A 16,303-nucleotide genomic window follows, 5' to 3' on the forward strand; every position below is an offset into this window, starting at 1 on the left:
TTGTATAATACTCAAAGCTTAAGTTATTATTACTATTAAGTTAAATTTACTTACAATCTCAGTATAATATTAAAACTATTTTTATACCTTAAATTTGTTGGTAAATTTAAAAAAGAAATGAAAGACTAGAAAAAAAGTGTGAATGTTCACAACTATAGCTGATGGATTTATGTTTAGAAAAACTTTTTAGTCTATTTCACACTTTTTAAGAAACTTTTTAGTCCAGTCCCACACCATTTGGTTTTGTAAACACTGTTTTTAGCCAATTTAATTTTAATAAAATATAAACTTAAAAATTAATTATGCAAAAACTTCTTCAAAAGCTTATATCTAAATGTTAAATAAAAACCTAGAAACATACTGAAAAAACTTTTCAAAAACCAGTGGCTACCCTGAAAATAATTTTACTTGCTCTCATGAATCATGTTACAAAAAGGTTTAGGCGTAATTTTTAAGCTGAAATAAAGTTTTAGCTTCTATTATATAATCAGATTTCTACATATTTTAGCTCCATGCTTAAATTTTATCATCTTTCATTTTATTGTTTAGAGACTGATGGTAGGGTTGCATTCAAGTCAACTCAGGCTAGTTTAAAACTTATCAAGTTGTTTTATTTAAATAAGTTCAATAAGTATTTAAATAATTTTTTCAAAATTTGGTTTTATTTTATATAGCTTTTACTGAGCTACAAGATACTTTTTACGGATTTTAAAAATTCAAAATAGTTTTTGAGATATAGGCGGTCAAAGTCGGAGGCAACAATAGGTTCATTATGGGAGGCTCAAACTAAAACGACTAATAACTAGAAATCACTAAAAATCTATCTCCCCCTACGTTTTAGTAGATTTTTAGTGAAATAGTCTATTTTTGCTGTTTTAGCTTGCGCCTCCTATAAGGAACCTCCATCTTTGACCTGCTATGTCTCAAAAGTTATTTTGAGTTTTTAAAATCTGTTAAAAGCATCTTGTACCTTAGTAAAAACTATATGAAATAAGATCAATTTGTGAAAAATGTGTTTGCCCCCCTATGCCCTTAACTTTAAACTAAAAATAGACCCAAAAATGTGTACTTTCAAAAATCTGGAGAAAATTTTCCAAAAACATTTGGCAACCCTGTTGGACAGATATTCTCTTTTTTTTAAGTATTCCTAAGAAGTTGTATGAGAAGATAAGAGTTTTTTTTTACTCTTTAGTTTGTGCTTTTCAAAGAAACTTGCACATATTGAACTCTCAAAATTTAATTGCCTTTATCTCAAAAGTTGCTATAAATTTTATCATATTATAAAAAGCTGTAGCTTAGTTGAAAATAGAAATATTTTTTTTAGACCCATATGGACACTAATTTATTTTTCACTGAGAAGGAACAATAAACTCTAAACAGGGTTCCAACTTTTCTTGATTTTCATGAGGTTGTGTGAAAAATTGAAATTTTACAAAATATGACCCTAAATTAAATTGAAATAATCATAAAAAAAACTAGAATTCCCTGAGTTTTTACCAATTTATTTAGTGCTGGACCAATTTTTAATTACATATACAGTTATTTATGTTGAAACTTATTTAATTTGTGATAAAAATACTGTGATCATTTGTCTAATTTGGGTAGTGTATAATAGTTTTACAAGTATTATTGGAGTGTGGACCAAAAGTAACACTTTATTTTAAGTAAAAACTTTTTTGAACATTAATTAAAGATCCCTTAAGCTTCTGCAAAGTTATTTTCCTACGCAAATAAATCAGTTAAAGCTAAAATATCATAGTTGTTAACATTATTATTGTAAATAAATAATTATACATAATCTATCTTTATTTTTCTGAATTTTTGGTTACAGATTTTAGTTAATTAAAGTAGAGGTTACTAGCAATACTTTTATAAATCTTGTAAAATAGTGAACTAGTTTTCTATTTAATAATGCATCATCCCTCTAAAATATTTTTCTATAATGATCAAGTACTTATTTTCATAACTTTGATAGAAAAAGTCAATTATTAACTCTAAAATTTTCCAAGAACACTAAAGGTACTCAGTTAAGACTTTCAAAACATTTTTTCAATAAAAAAATCCTAATGCTGAAAATGTCAATTTTGAAAATTATTAAAAGAAAAATAAGTTATTCATTTATTCTGAAATCTTTTTTAGAAATTTATAAAGGTTAGAATAAATTTAAGATAATATTTAGGTTAAATATATTTAGCAGAATTAATTTTTTCCATTTTAATTTGCACCTTCCACAAAAACCATCAAACTTTGAACTCCTTTTTATATTAAAAAGATACTTTAAACAAAAAATTATTAAGAAGCAAGTGGTAGCTTAAATAAAAATCTAAAAATAAGATTTTATTTGTGCACCTTAGTTGCCTTAACTTAACACTAATTTTTAATGGAGTATTTATTTTAACTGTTTAGTTTTCTTATCTCTTATCTTAGTGGTCCTGATTGAGTATCTTGATTAGTTGAGATGAAATAAGATAATCAAAATTAATAAGTATCAAAAAAGCTGCATTAAGTGCATGAGGGATCCAACTTGATTTTTACTTGTTGATTTTGTTTTGTAGAGTTAAATCTGAGCTATCACACACTTTTTACCACTTAACAAAATTAAAAATAACTCTCAAGATATAAGCAATCAAAGTTGGTGACTTCAAAAACTTCCTTAGCAATTGCAAACAAAAAATGCAAAAAAAAGACTATTTCACTTGTATATTTTCTTCTTCATTTTTCAACCAATGTTTTTTAATTTTGCACAGTAAGTCCATAACTAATATTTAGATCAATTGAGTTAAGTAAATTTTTTTAATTGCAAAAATTAAAAGTTTTATTATCAAAAAACATCTAATTTTTTGTTTTTGTATATTAGATTTCTATTTTTCAATATTTAATAATCACACTTTTCTAAGTCTTTTAAACTCTAAAAGGAATGTTTCCTGAAAATTTTAGGTCTTTAGCTTGAAAAATAAAACAAAATATAGATTTTAGTGAAATTTATAATTTCCAAGAATACTGACTATGAAACAATTGCAATCCGTACATTTGTATTGTAACCTTTTTACAAAAATATCAATATCTCAAAATTTAGATAATTTTTTTATATTCTATATAAACTAGCTTGTAGTTTATACATTAAGCTTTCATATAAGAGCCAATCTAAATTTTTGTAAAAAAAATGTTGGACTCTCCTATGCCTTAAAATTTAATTAGGTTTAATGTAACACTTCTTTTACTGTTTATATTTGGTGAGATTTGATGGCTAAGTCTAGGTTTAAAATTATAAAAGCAACAACTCAAATATTTTTTATGTCAAGAAAATAACACAAGATATCATCTGTTACCATAAAACTTGATTAGAATTGTTTACAGTTGAATAGTAAATATGTTGCAAAACTTCTGGTTTTGTATACAACAATTTTTTCAAGCAAGTAGGCTGCATTACCCTTAAAAGTTGTTGATTTTTATATTTAGAAATAAAAATGCTAAAGTAGTTTATGTAGTTGTTGGCTGGTATATATAATTAAGGTGTTTTGTTTGTCAATTTTATTGTATTATATATAATTATGTCTTTGTATAGTTTTTGACCGTAAATTGTAAAAATGATTGCTATCTTAAGTTATCAAATAAATATTAAAAATTTTTTTTTTTTAACTCACTTACAAATTGCTTCCAAATTTTGTTTAACTTAAGTTCATTATTTTATTTTAAACTTTAGGAATTAAATTACATGTGTGACACTTCTACACAGCAAGCCAAATTTACAAGAAAGTCTAATAAAGCCTTAACATTTTTAAATATATGTTTTATATAAAAAAAAGGTTAAAATTAAAAGTTTATAAAAAAATATATTAATATATCTAATAATCACAAATGTGTTTTAAAAATCAAACCAATAGCATTCAATTCAAAACACTTTTTAAATAGCTTGTTATTGTGTGTCTTGTGCAAGTTGTTTTCTATGTAAACCTAAAAGGAAGACCAGGGATTTTTGTTGACTTGCCATATGTTTTTTATTTTCAGTTAAGCTCTTGGAAAGAGTCACCTTTTAAAAAATGATGAAACATACTCATTAAACAATCTTTTCAATCAATGTCAACTTTATTGTAGAACTAATAATTTATGTAAATTTATCATCTTCTTTTTTGTTTTTTTTATGCTCTTGAATTAAAATTTTAGAAAATCCTTTCTCAAAAAATACTTTTTTATAAAAATAAATCTGCATACAAGTAAAGTTTAATTATTTAGGTAGTGTGAAACTGTAAAGAAGATATACTAAAATTAAAGGGAAACAATTTAGATAAATGGTATTTTCTTGTCCCTTTAGTTTGCATAATTCATATTGAACCTATTGAAATTAAGAATTTTAATTCCTCAAATCTCATGTTAAAACAAGTAAACTTTTAAGTAAAAGAGATTATACTATCTAATTATGTTCACCTTAATGCGAAATGTATTGATTTATTTTGACAAACAGCTGAACTTAAATTAAGTTTCTATCATCAAAATGAATAGCTCTAGTGACCAGTCAATTGAAGTTGCTGCAAAAAAAGAAGTTGCTTCTAAAATGAAAAAGTTTATATTTACTAAAGGTCAATTGAGGCACTCACCAAGTTCTGAATGTGGTGTGACTCAAAGCAAAGAGCTTCAGTACCGTCATCAGGCAGCTAATTTTTGTCAAGATCTGGGGCAAAAGTTGTCAGTGTAAGTATATATATTTTTTTGTAATTTACAAATGAAATAGTTGCCACTAAATCAAAAAATCGTGTTTTAAAAAATTTTCTATTGATAACTTAGTTTGACTAAATTATTAGTATTTCAATTGAATATTGAACTAGTTTTTGATACAAAATATGTTTGGAATGTTATGATTTAATTTAGCAAAAACTGTTTTAATAATATTTATTAGAAAATGTTGTTATTTACACTCAATATATTGATCACAATTTTATTTTTCAAAGTTCTAAATTTTTTTTCAGTCGTACTTACTGCATTCAACAACTTTTTATTGAAATACAGTTTTTGCATAAAATTAATTAGTTAATATAGAACAATTTAAGTGTTATTTTTTTTGATAAATAATTGTTTTAAACTATTTCAGCAACCAGCTGTGCATAAATACTTCAATAACATATATGCATCGATTCTACATGGTCCATTCTTTTACTAAAATGAAGCTTGTGAGTATAGAATACACTTATTTTCATATATTTTTTTTATCGAAATAAAGTTGTACTTTGAAGTTAAGGAATTTTTAGTTTGCAAATATAATTTTTATAATAATAAGAAATATACTTTTATTTAAATTCAAAGTAAATTTTCATTGATTTTTTCTGTAAATTTCATATTTAAATAATCAGACTTATAAAGTCAACTATAAACTATATTTTCTACAAAAAGAACAAAAGTTTTATAAAAAAGTGCCGTAGTGTAAGCCATTTGGTATTATAAAAAAAACTTTTTACAGGATCAAATTGTCCCAGCGTGTGTCTTTTTGGCTGCCAAGGTTGAGGAACAGCCAAAAAAGTTGACTCATGTTTTAAAGGTTAATTTAATAACAAACACTAGTTTTTATTTTTCAAGAATTTTTAACAACACATCACTAACTAAAGCTTGCATGGTCCTGTATGCATCCAAAGGAGCGCCCTCTCGAAGTTTCTCATTACAAGTACCCACGATTGGTTTTTGACCTTACCATGCATGAGATCAATGTCCTTGATGCTATTGGTTTGTTTACTTTTAGTAACTTATATGCACCTAAGGTATAAAACCTAAGTTTAATTATGTACTTAAGTTTAATGTTGACATATCTTTGCTTTCAGATTTTCAGATTCAAGTCGTACATCCTCATACTCATGTTGTGAAAACTGTGAAAATGTTTAAAGGTACAACAAGCAAATAATTAAATTAAAAAAAGACTTATGAAAAAATATATGCTTATTAACAATTTATATATGTTTTCAAATTCCTTTGTGAAATAATAACTTTTAAGTTATCATAAAAGTCGATTATAAGTTTTTTAAGTTTAATTTTGGATAACAGCAAGCAAGGAGTTTTCTCAAATGGCCTACTTTATGGCAACAAATAGGTTAGTATTGTTTAGTAGTTATTTTTAATCATTAGAAAATCATTACATGTTACATGGAAATAAGTTATTTACAATATAATAAGTTAGAAAACTATGAATTAGAGTGCTCAATACATAAGAGCTTGATTATTAAAAAATAGTTATTCAAAAATTGTTACTTTAGCTGACACTGTTTTTCCTAAAAGAATCTTCAAAGCTTTTGAAGTAACAATAAAATAACACAAAGCACACAGTAATATATAGTTTAAATATCAAGTAAGTTTTAATATATACAATTTCAGAAATACACTCACTCAGGCTAGTTAAGCTATCTGATTTAAGCTTTCACATAAAAGTTAACATTAAATTCTGTTCACTCCTATCGTATTAACGGTTACATAACAGTTTAAACTCCAAAAATTTAAATTATAAAAAAAAGTTCAAAGGGTTACAACTCAAAATGCAAGTTATATTTGAAAAAATAAAAAATGTTGTGTAGGTTTTATTAATAAGATTATGATAGTAGAAAAATATTAAAATATAATTTTATTTTTTTTAAATTTACTATATTTGAACTTAGTATAGCCATATATCTCAAAAGATATTTATTATTAAAAAAAATAGTATTTTTAAATATTAATATTTTTGTTAAACTTACAAGAGTTTTTTAATTAAAAAAAAAATCACTTTTTGAGCTGTGGCCATAAAACATTTTTTTAAAGAATTTAAATTGTCAGAATTTGAATTGTCGTAAAACCTATATTAATAAGGGCTTCCACACAAAAATGCTACTCAAGATGACTCAGACTAGTTTTTTTTTTAAATATTCAAGCTAGTTAAAACTTTTTTTATAAAACTCAGACTTATTTGATTTTTTCTAAAGTCTCAGGATAATTTTTTATATTTTGAATCCTTTTTTGTTTCTTAAATTATTAAAACTCTGGAAAATGTTCATGATTATAATAAAAAGCTATTTTAGGGTTTTTAAAGTAAATGCAAAAGAATATGACTAAAATTGAAAAAATATTACGTAAACTTATTGTTTTTTGATTTTTTTACTAAAGATAGAAAATCGTGGAAAGAGATTTTATTATCTAATTTAGATTAGACTAAGGAGTTGTGAAAAGAATTGTTTGAAAACTTGTACTAAAATTTATAATGAGATAATATTTTTTCACTGTTCTAGTTAGCTCCTTCCTAAAGGAACCTGTTGAACTCTCTAACTTTGGTCTGAAAGTTTAAATTTTAAATAGCAGTAAAAAGAAACTAGTAGCTTGATAAAAAAATCTGCAAGCTCAAGTCAGGTTGTAAAATAAGTTATTTTGACCACATATGGCCTTAAATACTAGCTTTAATTTCTTAAAAGTATTAATTAAAAAAGTTAATTTTTTATTCTTTTTTTGTTTCTAGTGTTAAGCAAATCAAACACTTAAGTGATAGTATTATTTCTTGATTAAAAAATTGTTTAATTTACAGTTTGCACTTGACACCTTTCTCTTTGCAATACAGTCCTGTTTTAATTGGTGCTATGTGCATTTACCTGTCATGCAAGTGGAAAAGTGTCACGGTTTGTTATTGCTTCATATTTAAAGATAATAAATGAATACTTTTAATTTAATTTGATTTGATTTATTTACTTTTTACTATAATAAAGGGGTTGGCAACAGTAATCAGCCTGATTTACTAAAAAGTTTTTTGCCTACTTGATTTGGTAAAAAAGTCTTTGTGGTCGCCGTAATATTGAAGTATACAAAAACACATTCAACTTAAAACTTTAATTATTGACAATTTTATTAGCCTAAACGTTTTCAAGTCTGATAAAGAGCACAATTGTAATTAATGTTCATAAAAAATTGGTTGCGGGCTAGATTTTTTTGCTTAGCAGGCTGTAATTTGCTGACCCCTGGTCTATAACAAGAATAATTGTTGCTGTTACCAAGCTTTATTGTAAATTGAAAATAATAATGTTTTAGAATGAAATTAGAGTTATCAATGTGTACAGTTAAGTAACTTTGATTAGTAAATGATATCAACTGTGTTCCTTATTTTTGTTTTTATTTACCCAAAAGGTTGATTCTTATGTGTAAGTATCATTCGTTTTTTTTAAAGAATTGTTAGTGTTGTGACATATATGTTCCAAATCTTTAATTAATTTATTATTCTATTATATTAACCTATAGATAATATATGTTTCTTTTAGATTCCAACTTCAAGTGAAGGAAAACCATTTTGGGAATACATGGATCAAGAATGGGGTAGAATAACTGAAGATATGCTTGAAGAAATAACGAAAGAGTTTCTCGAAATTCTAGATAAGTACCCATCAAGGCTGTCTAAGCTAAGAAACTACAGCGTAAGAAAGGTGGCTATGATACTTAAAATAACATTATTTTAACTAATTATTTTAAAAAAAAGTCAATGTTAGTATGTCTTTATCTATATGAAAGTATGCTCTAACATTTTTTATCATTGAAATTTTGGTTTTAGTATGCTTCTTATAAGTCGTTATTAATCATGCAGTAATCAATGTTCCCAGGTGCTTGTAGTATAGCAACTTGATTTGACCTAATCATCAAAAATCATTGATTATTTGTTGAAGTTATAAGGGGCAAAGTCAAATAATTCATGAAATAAGTATACGTTTGACTAAATTTGTTTATACTTCACTTATATACTTATAAACATGATGAAATTTTTGTTGCTAACAGGCTAAAACTAATTTGTTTCGGAATGTATATAAGTGTATCAGAATTCATTGCTAAAGTGACAAACGAAGTGTAAATTTATACAAAATCAAGAAAAAATAAACTTTATTCTAAATAGCGACTCCATCTCATAACCAGTTGTATGTATAAAAACTAACTTTTACAGTGGGTTATCATTATAAAGTTTGGCTTCTTAGATTAGACAGACGTTTGTTAAAGATAGTGAAAGTTGCAAGTAAACTAATATAATATTTCAAACTTGCAACCATACTATAAGTAGCAATCAATGTCTTTTCGAATGTAGCTATTGTTTTTGTACATTTAAGTTTCTTAAACTCCTTATAGGTATGTTATCTTGTTATTATTATTTAATTAAAATAACTTATTTATAAAAATATAAATTAATCAACGATACTACTAATTACAAATATTATAAAATAAGATTTAGATTTAAGAAAGTTCAATTTTGAAAACTTAATGTACAATGTTACTAACCAACAAATAAAGTAAATTAATGTTACAAACTATTATAAAAAAAGTAGGCGGAATAATAAATGTTAAGAGACAGAGTTAAAGTATATATATTTTAAAGTTCCTGTTTTTTCATAGGACACAGCTCCAGCAAATGGTCAAAAACCTGGAACTGTTTCATCACGCCAGCAAGTTGGACATCAATCTTCAAATCGTATGTAAAATTATTTTTCTATAAGTACTTTTATCATAACAGGTTTGCCATGTTTCCAGGCTAATTCAAGCCAGTTTGAAAAAAAAAAACTCTGTTTGGCAACAGAATATTTTGATATCTTATAAGGAAATCAGACTAGTTTATAGATCAATTAGTTTTAAAGCATATAAACTTTGACGGTCTGTTTAAGCGTTAATCATTAATTAAAACAGCAGTTATAAAAATGTAGGAAATATTTTGTTAAAAGCTATATTTTAAATTATCGTTGCAGTCTTATTTTTCCATGACAGATTTTAAATAAAACACAATGTTTTAAGTGATATTATTTTTTACTGGTCAATAAATTAGTGGCCGATGAGCTAGTCTAAATCTATAGACTAATTAAGCATTTGTATCACAAAAAAGTAGTGTTTTATATGAAATAAATACTAGCACTTTTTTTGTGTGAAGATCCCCTATTTTTATACTCACTTAACAAAAATAATTGTATATAGTATATAATTTAATATTCCTTAAACTATTGGTTTTAGTTGTTTAAATCCTTTATAGATCCATTAGGCTAGAGATTTTAATCAAGCAAGTATAAAATATTTTAACATCTTAATTGAAAAAGTATTGGTTAAAAGGTTAAGGCACATTTGAAGCATATTATCTTATTTTAAAGGTGTTTAACCTAGCTAATAGTTTTTACAACAAATTACAATTGTAACATAATGGCATAATTGTGTAAAAATTATTTAAAGTTTATATTATTTATCAGAAAATATTAAAAAAAAAAAACACATGACCACTCAACATTACTTTTACCAAACTTATAAATTATCAGACTGTTTTTTTATTCAAGTAAAACTGATTATTAGCATTTATCTAAGATTAGTTATAATGACTTTTTGTTTTGCTTTCAGTAATCATTTTTTAAGCTTACTTTAATGTTTGTTAATATTAAACAACTTTTTATCTTGTCACGAAAAGTATGACTCTACTTAAAGTTTTTTATTGTAATTCTCATTCAAGTTCAATTGATAACTCAAATACTTTTTATACATCAGGGTTGCCACAAAACCTAAAATTTGTCAATTTAGGCTAAAAAAACTTGAAAAAACCTGGAGTAGTTAAATTTATAATATTCGTAGTCAAATTTTGATTTGAGACAAAAATGTATCATATAGATAGAATTTTTTTGTCATCATCAAAAATTTTTTATTAAAAATCTTATTTAAAGTAGCTTTACAGTATCTTTTCAATGTTGTTATACTACTTAACACAGTTTTAACCTTAAGCTTGACTTAAAACTAAAAGTAGACCCAAAAACATGTATTTTCAAAATCCTGGAAGAAATTCAGAAAACCTTGTACAAATTTCTCAAAAACCAGAGGCAACTCTGGTACATGTAAACTAAGTATTTTATAGTTTAATAAAATTCTCTTTAATTTCAATTAAAAAAGGGTAAGCTAAAAATAACATAACTACATGAGACTAAATGTTTCAGATCCTGCCGTGAATCAGTCTAGTTTTGCTGAAAGGCAAGAAAATTCAAGTCAAATAAAACAAGGAAATTTAAATCATGTTGCTGGTCAGAAACGGCCTGCTAGGTTAGTTACTCTGCATAAAAGTTTTTAGTCAATACAAAGTTGTGGCAATTAAACTGAATTTTAAACCGATTAATAACTACTACAGTTCCCAATTAAACCAGCAACAAGCTAAAAGACAAACAATTTCCATGAGTGAATACACCAAGCGAAAAGGGCAGCCTCATTCTAACCACCTTTGCAATAACGGTTAGTATCATTTATTGATTTTTTGAATTTTCGGTAGTTTAATATATATTTTAAATTTTTTTTAAACTTGTATTTAATAGAAAAAATTATGGAACGTTTTCTAAGGCAGGGGTGGCAGCCTTTTGTAAGTACAGTAGACTACCGCTTAAGTACGCAAATTGAACCCGACCAAAAAGTGCGTACTTAGCACGGTAGTGCGTACTTTTTGTCGACATAGTATAATATGAAATTTAGTTTTTTGTTTTCTTTCTTACAACTAGCCACCAAATAATTAAGCCAAATAAACAAGTTTTTTTTAATTTTAAATAACATTTAATACATAGTTCTAATCTGCAAAGTTTTTTAAAAGATTTTAAAATGATTCATTTTTTCTATAAAAAGTTTCTACATAATTAATACATACATTTAATATAGAAAGTCAATGTCAGTCAATGATGTAAAAAAGAATATTAAGCCATATTTTCCATATTTTCTTTTGTTAGAGGGAAAGTACCAAACTACATTGTGTTTACCAAACATTTTCAAAACATAAATTTGTGTACATTTAAATTAAATTATGACTTAACTATGTTGTATTTGTAGGTTTTTTTAACTATGTCATCTAGATTTATTTATTTTTTAGCATTACACTGCTCTAATATCATTATTCTTTTCACTTTTCTGCAACCACTACATAAGTTTTGACTGTCACAATCTCAGGCCCTTTAGACTACTCAGGATTACTCACCCTAGTTTAAAAGTTGTGAAAGTCTCAGGCTAACTCAGCTAGTTGGCCATTCTACCTGGAAACATAAAATAATCTGGAAAAACTTGATGATTGAAAATTTCTGGATAAGTGCGTACTTAAGGCAGGGTGCGTACCAAAAAAAGTGCGTACTTAAGCGGTAGTCTACTATAATGGGTTAAATTAACTCAAGTCTTTCACGGACCGAAGCTTTTATAAAACCCGTTTCGCTGTCCGATATTTGTAAAGTTGTGCTAAAACTGAGAAATTTTTTTATAATCAAATTTGTAATGAACAAGGTGGCTTCGTAGTTCTGACCTCGAAAAACCTAGTGTTTGAAAAATTTAATAGTAAAGAAATTGTATCGAACAGTATGAAAAGTACTAAAATTTAGACAAGATAAAAATAACTATTATAAACGATAAAATATTTTTTGTTATTCTAGAATTTTCAGTATCTTTTAGTAATTTTTTTCAATTAAAAACATGTTTTTACCTCAAATTTAATTTTCTATCAAAAAGGGACAAAAAATTCTTATACTCTTAAAATTTTATTAATTAGTAATAATATTAGTACATTTGTTATTTTTATTAAGGAAAGTAACGAAGTTGATTTTTGTATAAAAGATGCATCATGGCCCGAATATTTATGATTGACGGGCTGCATTTGGTCTGCGGTCCGTAGTTGTCCACCCCTGTTCTAAAAGACAACGTTAACACTATTAATTACTTATTGCTTTGAAAACTTAAAAATTTGTATAAACTCAACAGATGTTATAGCTCAGCAGCCAGCAACTAAACTCCCGTCACTTAATGTTGCGACATTCAATAACTCAATAATGCAGGAATGGTTGAAAAGAGGCGACCAAGAATATCTGCGAAAGTTTATGAAAAATCCCTTACTGCAACATCGTAATAACCACTTAAAAAGCGAGGAACACAAAGTTCTTCTCAAACTCGAAAAAGACAAGGAAGAAAGGCGGAGGAGGCAGCAGCAGCATCATCAAGCCATAATTAATTCTGCGAATAAACCTCATCAGCCTTTACCAAGTGTTCCAAAATTAAAAATAAAATTTGGTGACAGCTCGCAGCCCAGCAAAACGCAACAGTTCAAAAGGTTGTTTGGTGTTATTACAAAAAAAGTAAACGTACAATTTTATTTAAATTTTTAGAATTGATTGATATCCTTAAGTTAATTTAATTGTTTGATTATTATTATGGTTCACCTAAACTTTTATTTCAGACTTAAAATGAACTACTTAATTTTATAAAATTACATTTAAAAAAAGCTATTTAGCGTTGCAAAGAATAGTTAATTCATAAATTATTATTAAATCAAAATATTATATTAAAAAAAGGTTTAAAATAAAAGTAAAATTTATTTAAAGTAAGTTTAAATTAATTATGTAAAAAAATTAGTTATGAACGGTGTAAAGATGTTAGAAACTAAGTTTAAAATTTACGAAAAAATACCCCTTTATTTATTGTACTTTATCAAAATTTAAAACATGTAATTAAAAAGATGTAAATTTTAACAAAAAAGAAAATACTGCTGTAACTTAAAATATGGTTATTTTTCCTAAATAAACGCAATAAATTTGTTTAAGTGATTTTGGTAAACATAATAATTGAAGAAGTAGAAATTATAGAAACGTTTATTTTAGTATTTTTAGTTTTAATAATTTGTTGAATAATTTAACTTCACTTATAAATGTCCTTCATATCTAAGATACTAATCAAAGGTTTAAACCTTGTACACCTTGGTTTTTAAACCTTTCTTAGATTTGAAAAAAATATAAACTTTTTGATAGTTAAACTAACTTAAATTAAAATAAAAGAAGATAATAAAAAAAAAACATTTTATAAAATTTTATATTACTGATTGTTTTATGTAGCATATATATAAAATATAATTGTTAAATTTTTATACTATTCAAACAGATGATACAAGTGACTACAACTCATCTGCAGAGCTGTTGAATTTTAGCTGATGTACCAAGGAACTCGTTTTACTACTCTATATCACAATTAAATTTAAAGTTTACTTGTCTTTTTCATCTGCTTAAATAGTGAAATTAGGTCGATAGTTAAATATGTTAAAGTTGTTTGTCCTTAAGGTACAGATGAAGTAAAAACAGCAATAATACATAAAATCCGAGTACTAGAAGTAAAGTTTTTTATGTTACTATATCTTGTTTTTTCTTTCTATTTCTTTAAGTGAACTTCAGTTTTTTTCATGCATTTTGCTTTTGTACCAGCTACCTCATAATTAGAAAAATATTCGTTAGTATTTATGTGTCGATTGATATTTTTTAGTTTTTTATCTTTCTGCTATGTTTAAACATTGTATTTTAAGTTAGTACGATATTAAGTGCACTTTTTGTGACATTGGCGACGTGTGGGAGAGCTTTATTAACCAGTTGGAAAACTACTTATGTTTTTATTATTTTACACTTGCATGTAAATTTTAATATAGTTTTGCAATCAAATATTAACAACATTTGTAGTATATTAGTAGCGTAGCTCCCCACTCGTAGCCTATGAATATAATTTATTTATATTATTAAAAAATTGTTCTTATTTATTTTCAAATAAACAACTATTTATTTATTGTGGTGTTTTTTATACTAACAATTAACTAGATGTTCGAAACAGTTAATACTACAACGTATACTGAGTAGAAGTTTATATAAAGTAGCTTCTCCCACGTAATATATTACTGGAATTTTTTTAATAAGTTAACAATAACATACAGCATGAACATAGTCAAAAATGTAAAAATAAGCTACTTAATACTTTGCAATAATAAAATTTTATACGTAGAAATAACTACCGGTTGTGTGATTTAATTGGTTGACAAAATTAAAAACGTTGTTGATTGTTGTAGATTATTTTGTTTCTGTTAAGAAAGCACTAATTTTCATTACAAAGAGATGAAAATAGTGACAGTGTAAAATAGAAAGTATTTCGGGATTTCAAGTTTACTTATATATTAGGGATAGTAAAGTATAAATTTACTCGAATCTCATTAATAAGTGTTACTTGATATTTAATGTAGTTGAAATTTAAGCAAAAAGGAGTTTAAGTAGAGTAATAATGATAACAGTACGTAATATGTACTTATAAAAAGAATTTTATGAATACATAAATAAAGATCAATGTTTTAATAGCTTTCTTCTGATGTCGGAGAGTCCCTTATTAATTTAATGAGATTGGAATGTAGATTTTTTTTGAGTTATATTCTTCTAAACGAAATGCGTTTTTGATAAATCGGTCGAAACGGTATAATCATAACATTGCTAAAAATATTTGAAACCAAAAACGTCAGTCTGACTACAAACTGACCTAAATTCAGAGTGGCCACTAAACCTGAAATTTGACAATTTAGGCTAAAAAACCAGGTATTTTAAACAAATTTTACATGTAAAATTAAAAGTTTTATTTGATACAAAAAATCTGTCATAGAGATTAAATATATTTTGTTAAAAAACACATTCAAACTATCTTGATAGTATTTTTCAATGTTGTTATACTATTTAATACAGATTTTTACATATAACTTAATTTCAAACTAAAAATAGACCCAAAAATGTGTACTTTGAAAACATCGGAAAAATAGTAAGAAATCTCTCAAAAACCAGTGGCCATCCTGTTTTTTACATAAAGCTAGCCTGTGTTTAAAAGAAAATGAAGAATTAAATCAATCTTAACCGAAAAACCTACTGTCAATTAGCTTTTATAGCAAAACGACTTGATATTAAAAAAAACAAAATAATAACCTGAGTTGAATAAAACATTAAAACAAGCAGGAGTTTTTCTACAATATCGAAATAGCCTGAAGGTTAACTAACTCTGTTATAACCTAAAGCATTTTTACAATTGTCATTGTTGCAATGTGTATAATAATTAGACGTTTATATGTATTTATTTAACTGTTTGTTGAACATTTAAGAATTCAGCTATATTGAGCTAGCTAAAAAAGTTCTTAATTCTCAGTTTTTACTTATCTCGCAACTAATAGTGTTTGTCACCTGCATGAAATAATATTTAGTCCTTGCCGTCGTTAGGACATTCATGTACTCGGAGATATAAAAACATATATTTCTGATATTAATGCTTCATTTTTAGTTCAAACACAAACAAAGTTAAAAATTAATTTGATTTTGACCTGTCTACTAGAACCAAAGAAAAATTTTAATTTACGAAAAAACTTTTTGATCTATCTTATCAAACATTCTTGTTATGTTTTTTATACTTCATTACTATTTTAAAATTTTATAACGCTAAGAAATTTAACTCTCTTACTTCAGATTACAACTAACAATAAGGTTTTTTTTAGGTTGTCTTAAAAAATAACACA

At 25.6% G+C, this 16,303-nt stretch overlaps 1 protein-coding gene across 2 annotated transcripts; it reads left to right on the forward strand.

Annotated features, from left to right (window-relative positions):
• The first annotated feature begins 4,467 nt into the window (after window positions 1–4,467).
• On the forward strand, window positions 4,468–14,476 carry LOC145834175 (cyclin-T1-like). 2 transcript variants are annotated; one of them, XM_082941547.1, is made up of 13 exons: window positions 4,468–4,689; window positions 5,087–5,165; window positions 5,453–5,530; window positions 5,598–5,712; window positions 5,808–5,870; window positions 6,028–6,073; window positions 7,529–7,619; window positions 8,253–8,414; window positions 9,367–9,442; window positions 10,932–11,034; window positions 11,120–11,220; window positions 12,715–13,060; window positions 13,885–14,476. In XM_082941547.1, exons 1-13 carry the CDS (start codon window positions 4,493–4,495, stop codon window positions 13,886–13,888), a joined length of 1,461 nt encoding a protein of 486 aa, XP_082797673.1. In that variant the 5' UTR covers window positions 4,468–4,492; the 3' UTR covers window positions 13,889–14,476. The 2 variants fall into 2 exon arrangements, with proteins under 2 accessions (XP_082797673.1, XP_082797674.1); XM_082941548.1 differs by having other exon boundaries at window positions 4,468–4,683.
• Window positions 14,477–16,303: the final 1,827 nt, after the last annotated feature.

The sequence above is a fragment of the Thalia democratica genome, chromosome 4 (assembly GCF_965202585.1).
Source record: "Thalia democratica chromosome 4, ktThaDemo2.hap1.1, whole genome shotgun sequence".
Lineage (NCBI taxonomy): Eukaryota > Metazoa > Chordata > Thaliacea > Salpida > Salpidae > Thalia > Thalia democratica.

Excerpts from the sequence above, each read along its gene's own strand:
- LOC145834175 (XM_082941547.1), top strand. The coding sequence starts at position 4,493 with ATGAATAGCTCTAGTGACCAGTCAATTGAAGTTGCTGCAAAAAAAGAA. Across the intron at positions 5,531-5,597 it reads AGTTGACTCATGTTTTAAAG|CTTGCATGGTCCTGTATGCA; the intron begins GTTAATTTAATA and ends CACTAACTAAAG. Across the intron at positions 8,415-9,366 it reads GAAACTACAGCGTAAGAAAG|GACACAGCTCCAGCAAATGG; the intron begins GTGGCTATGATA and ends GTTTTTTCATAG.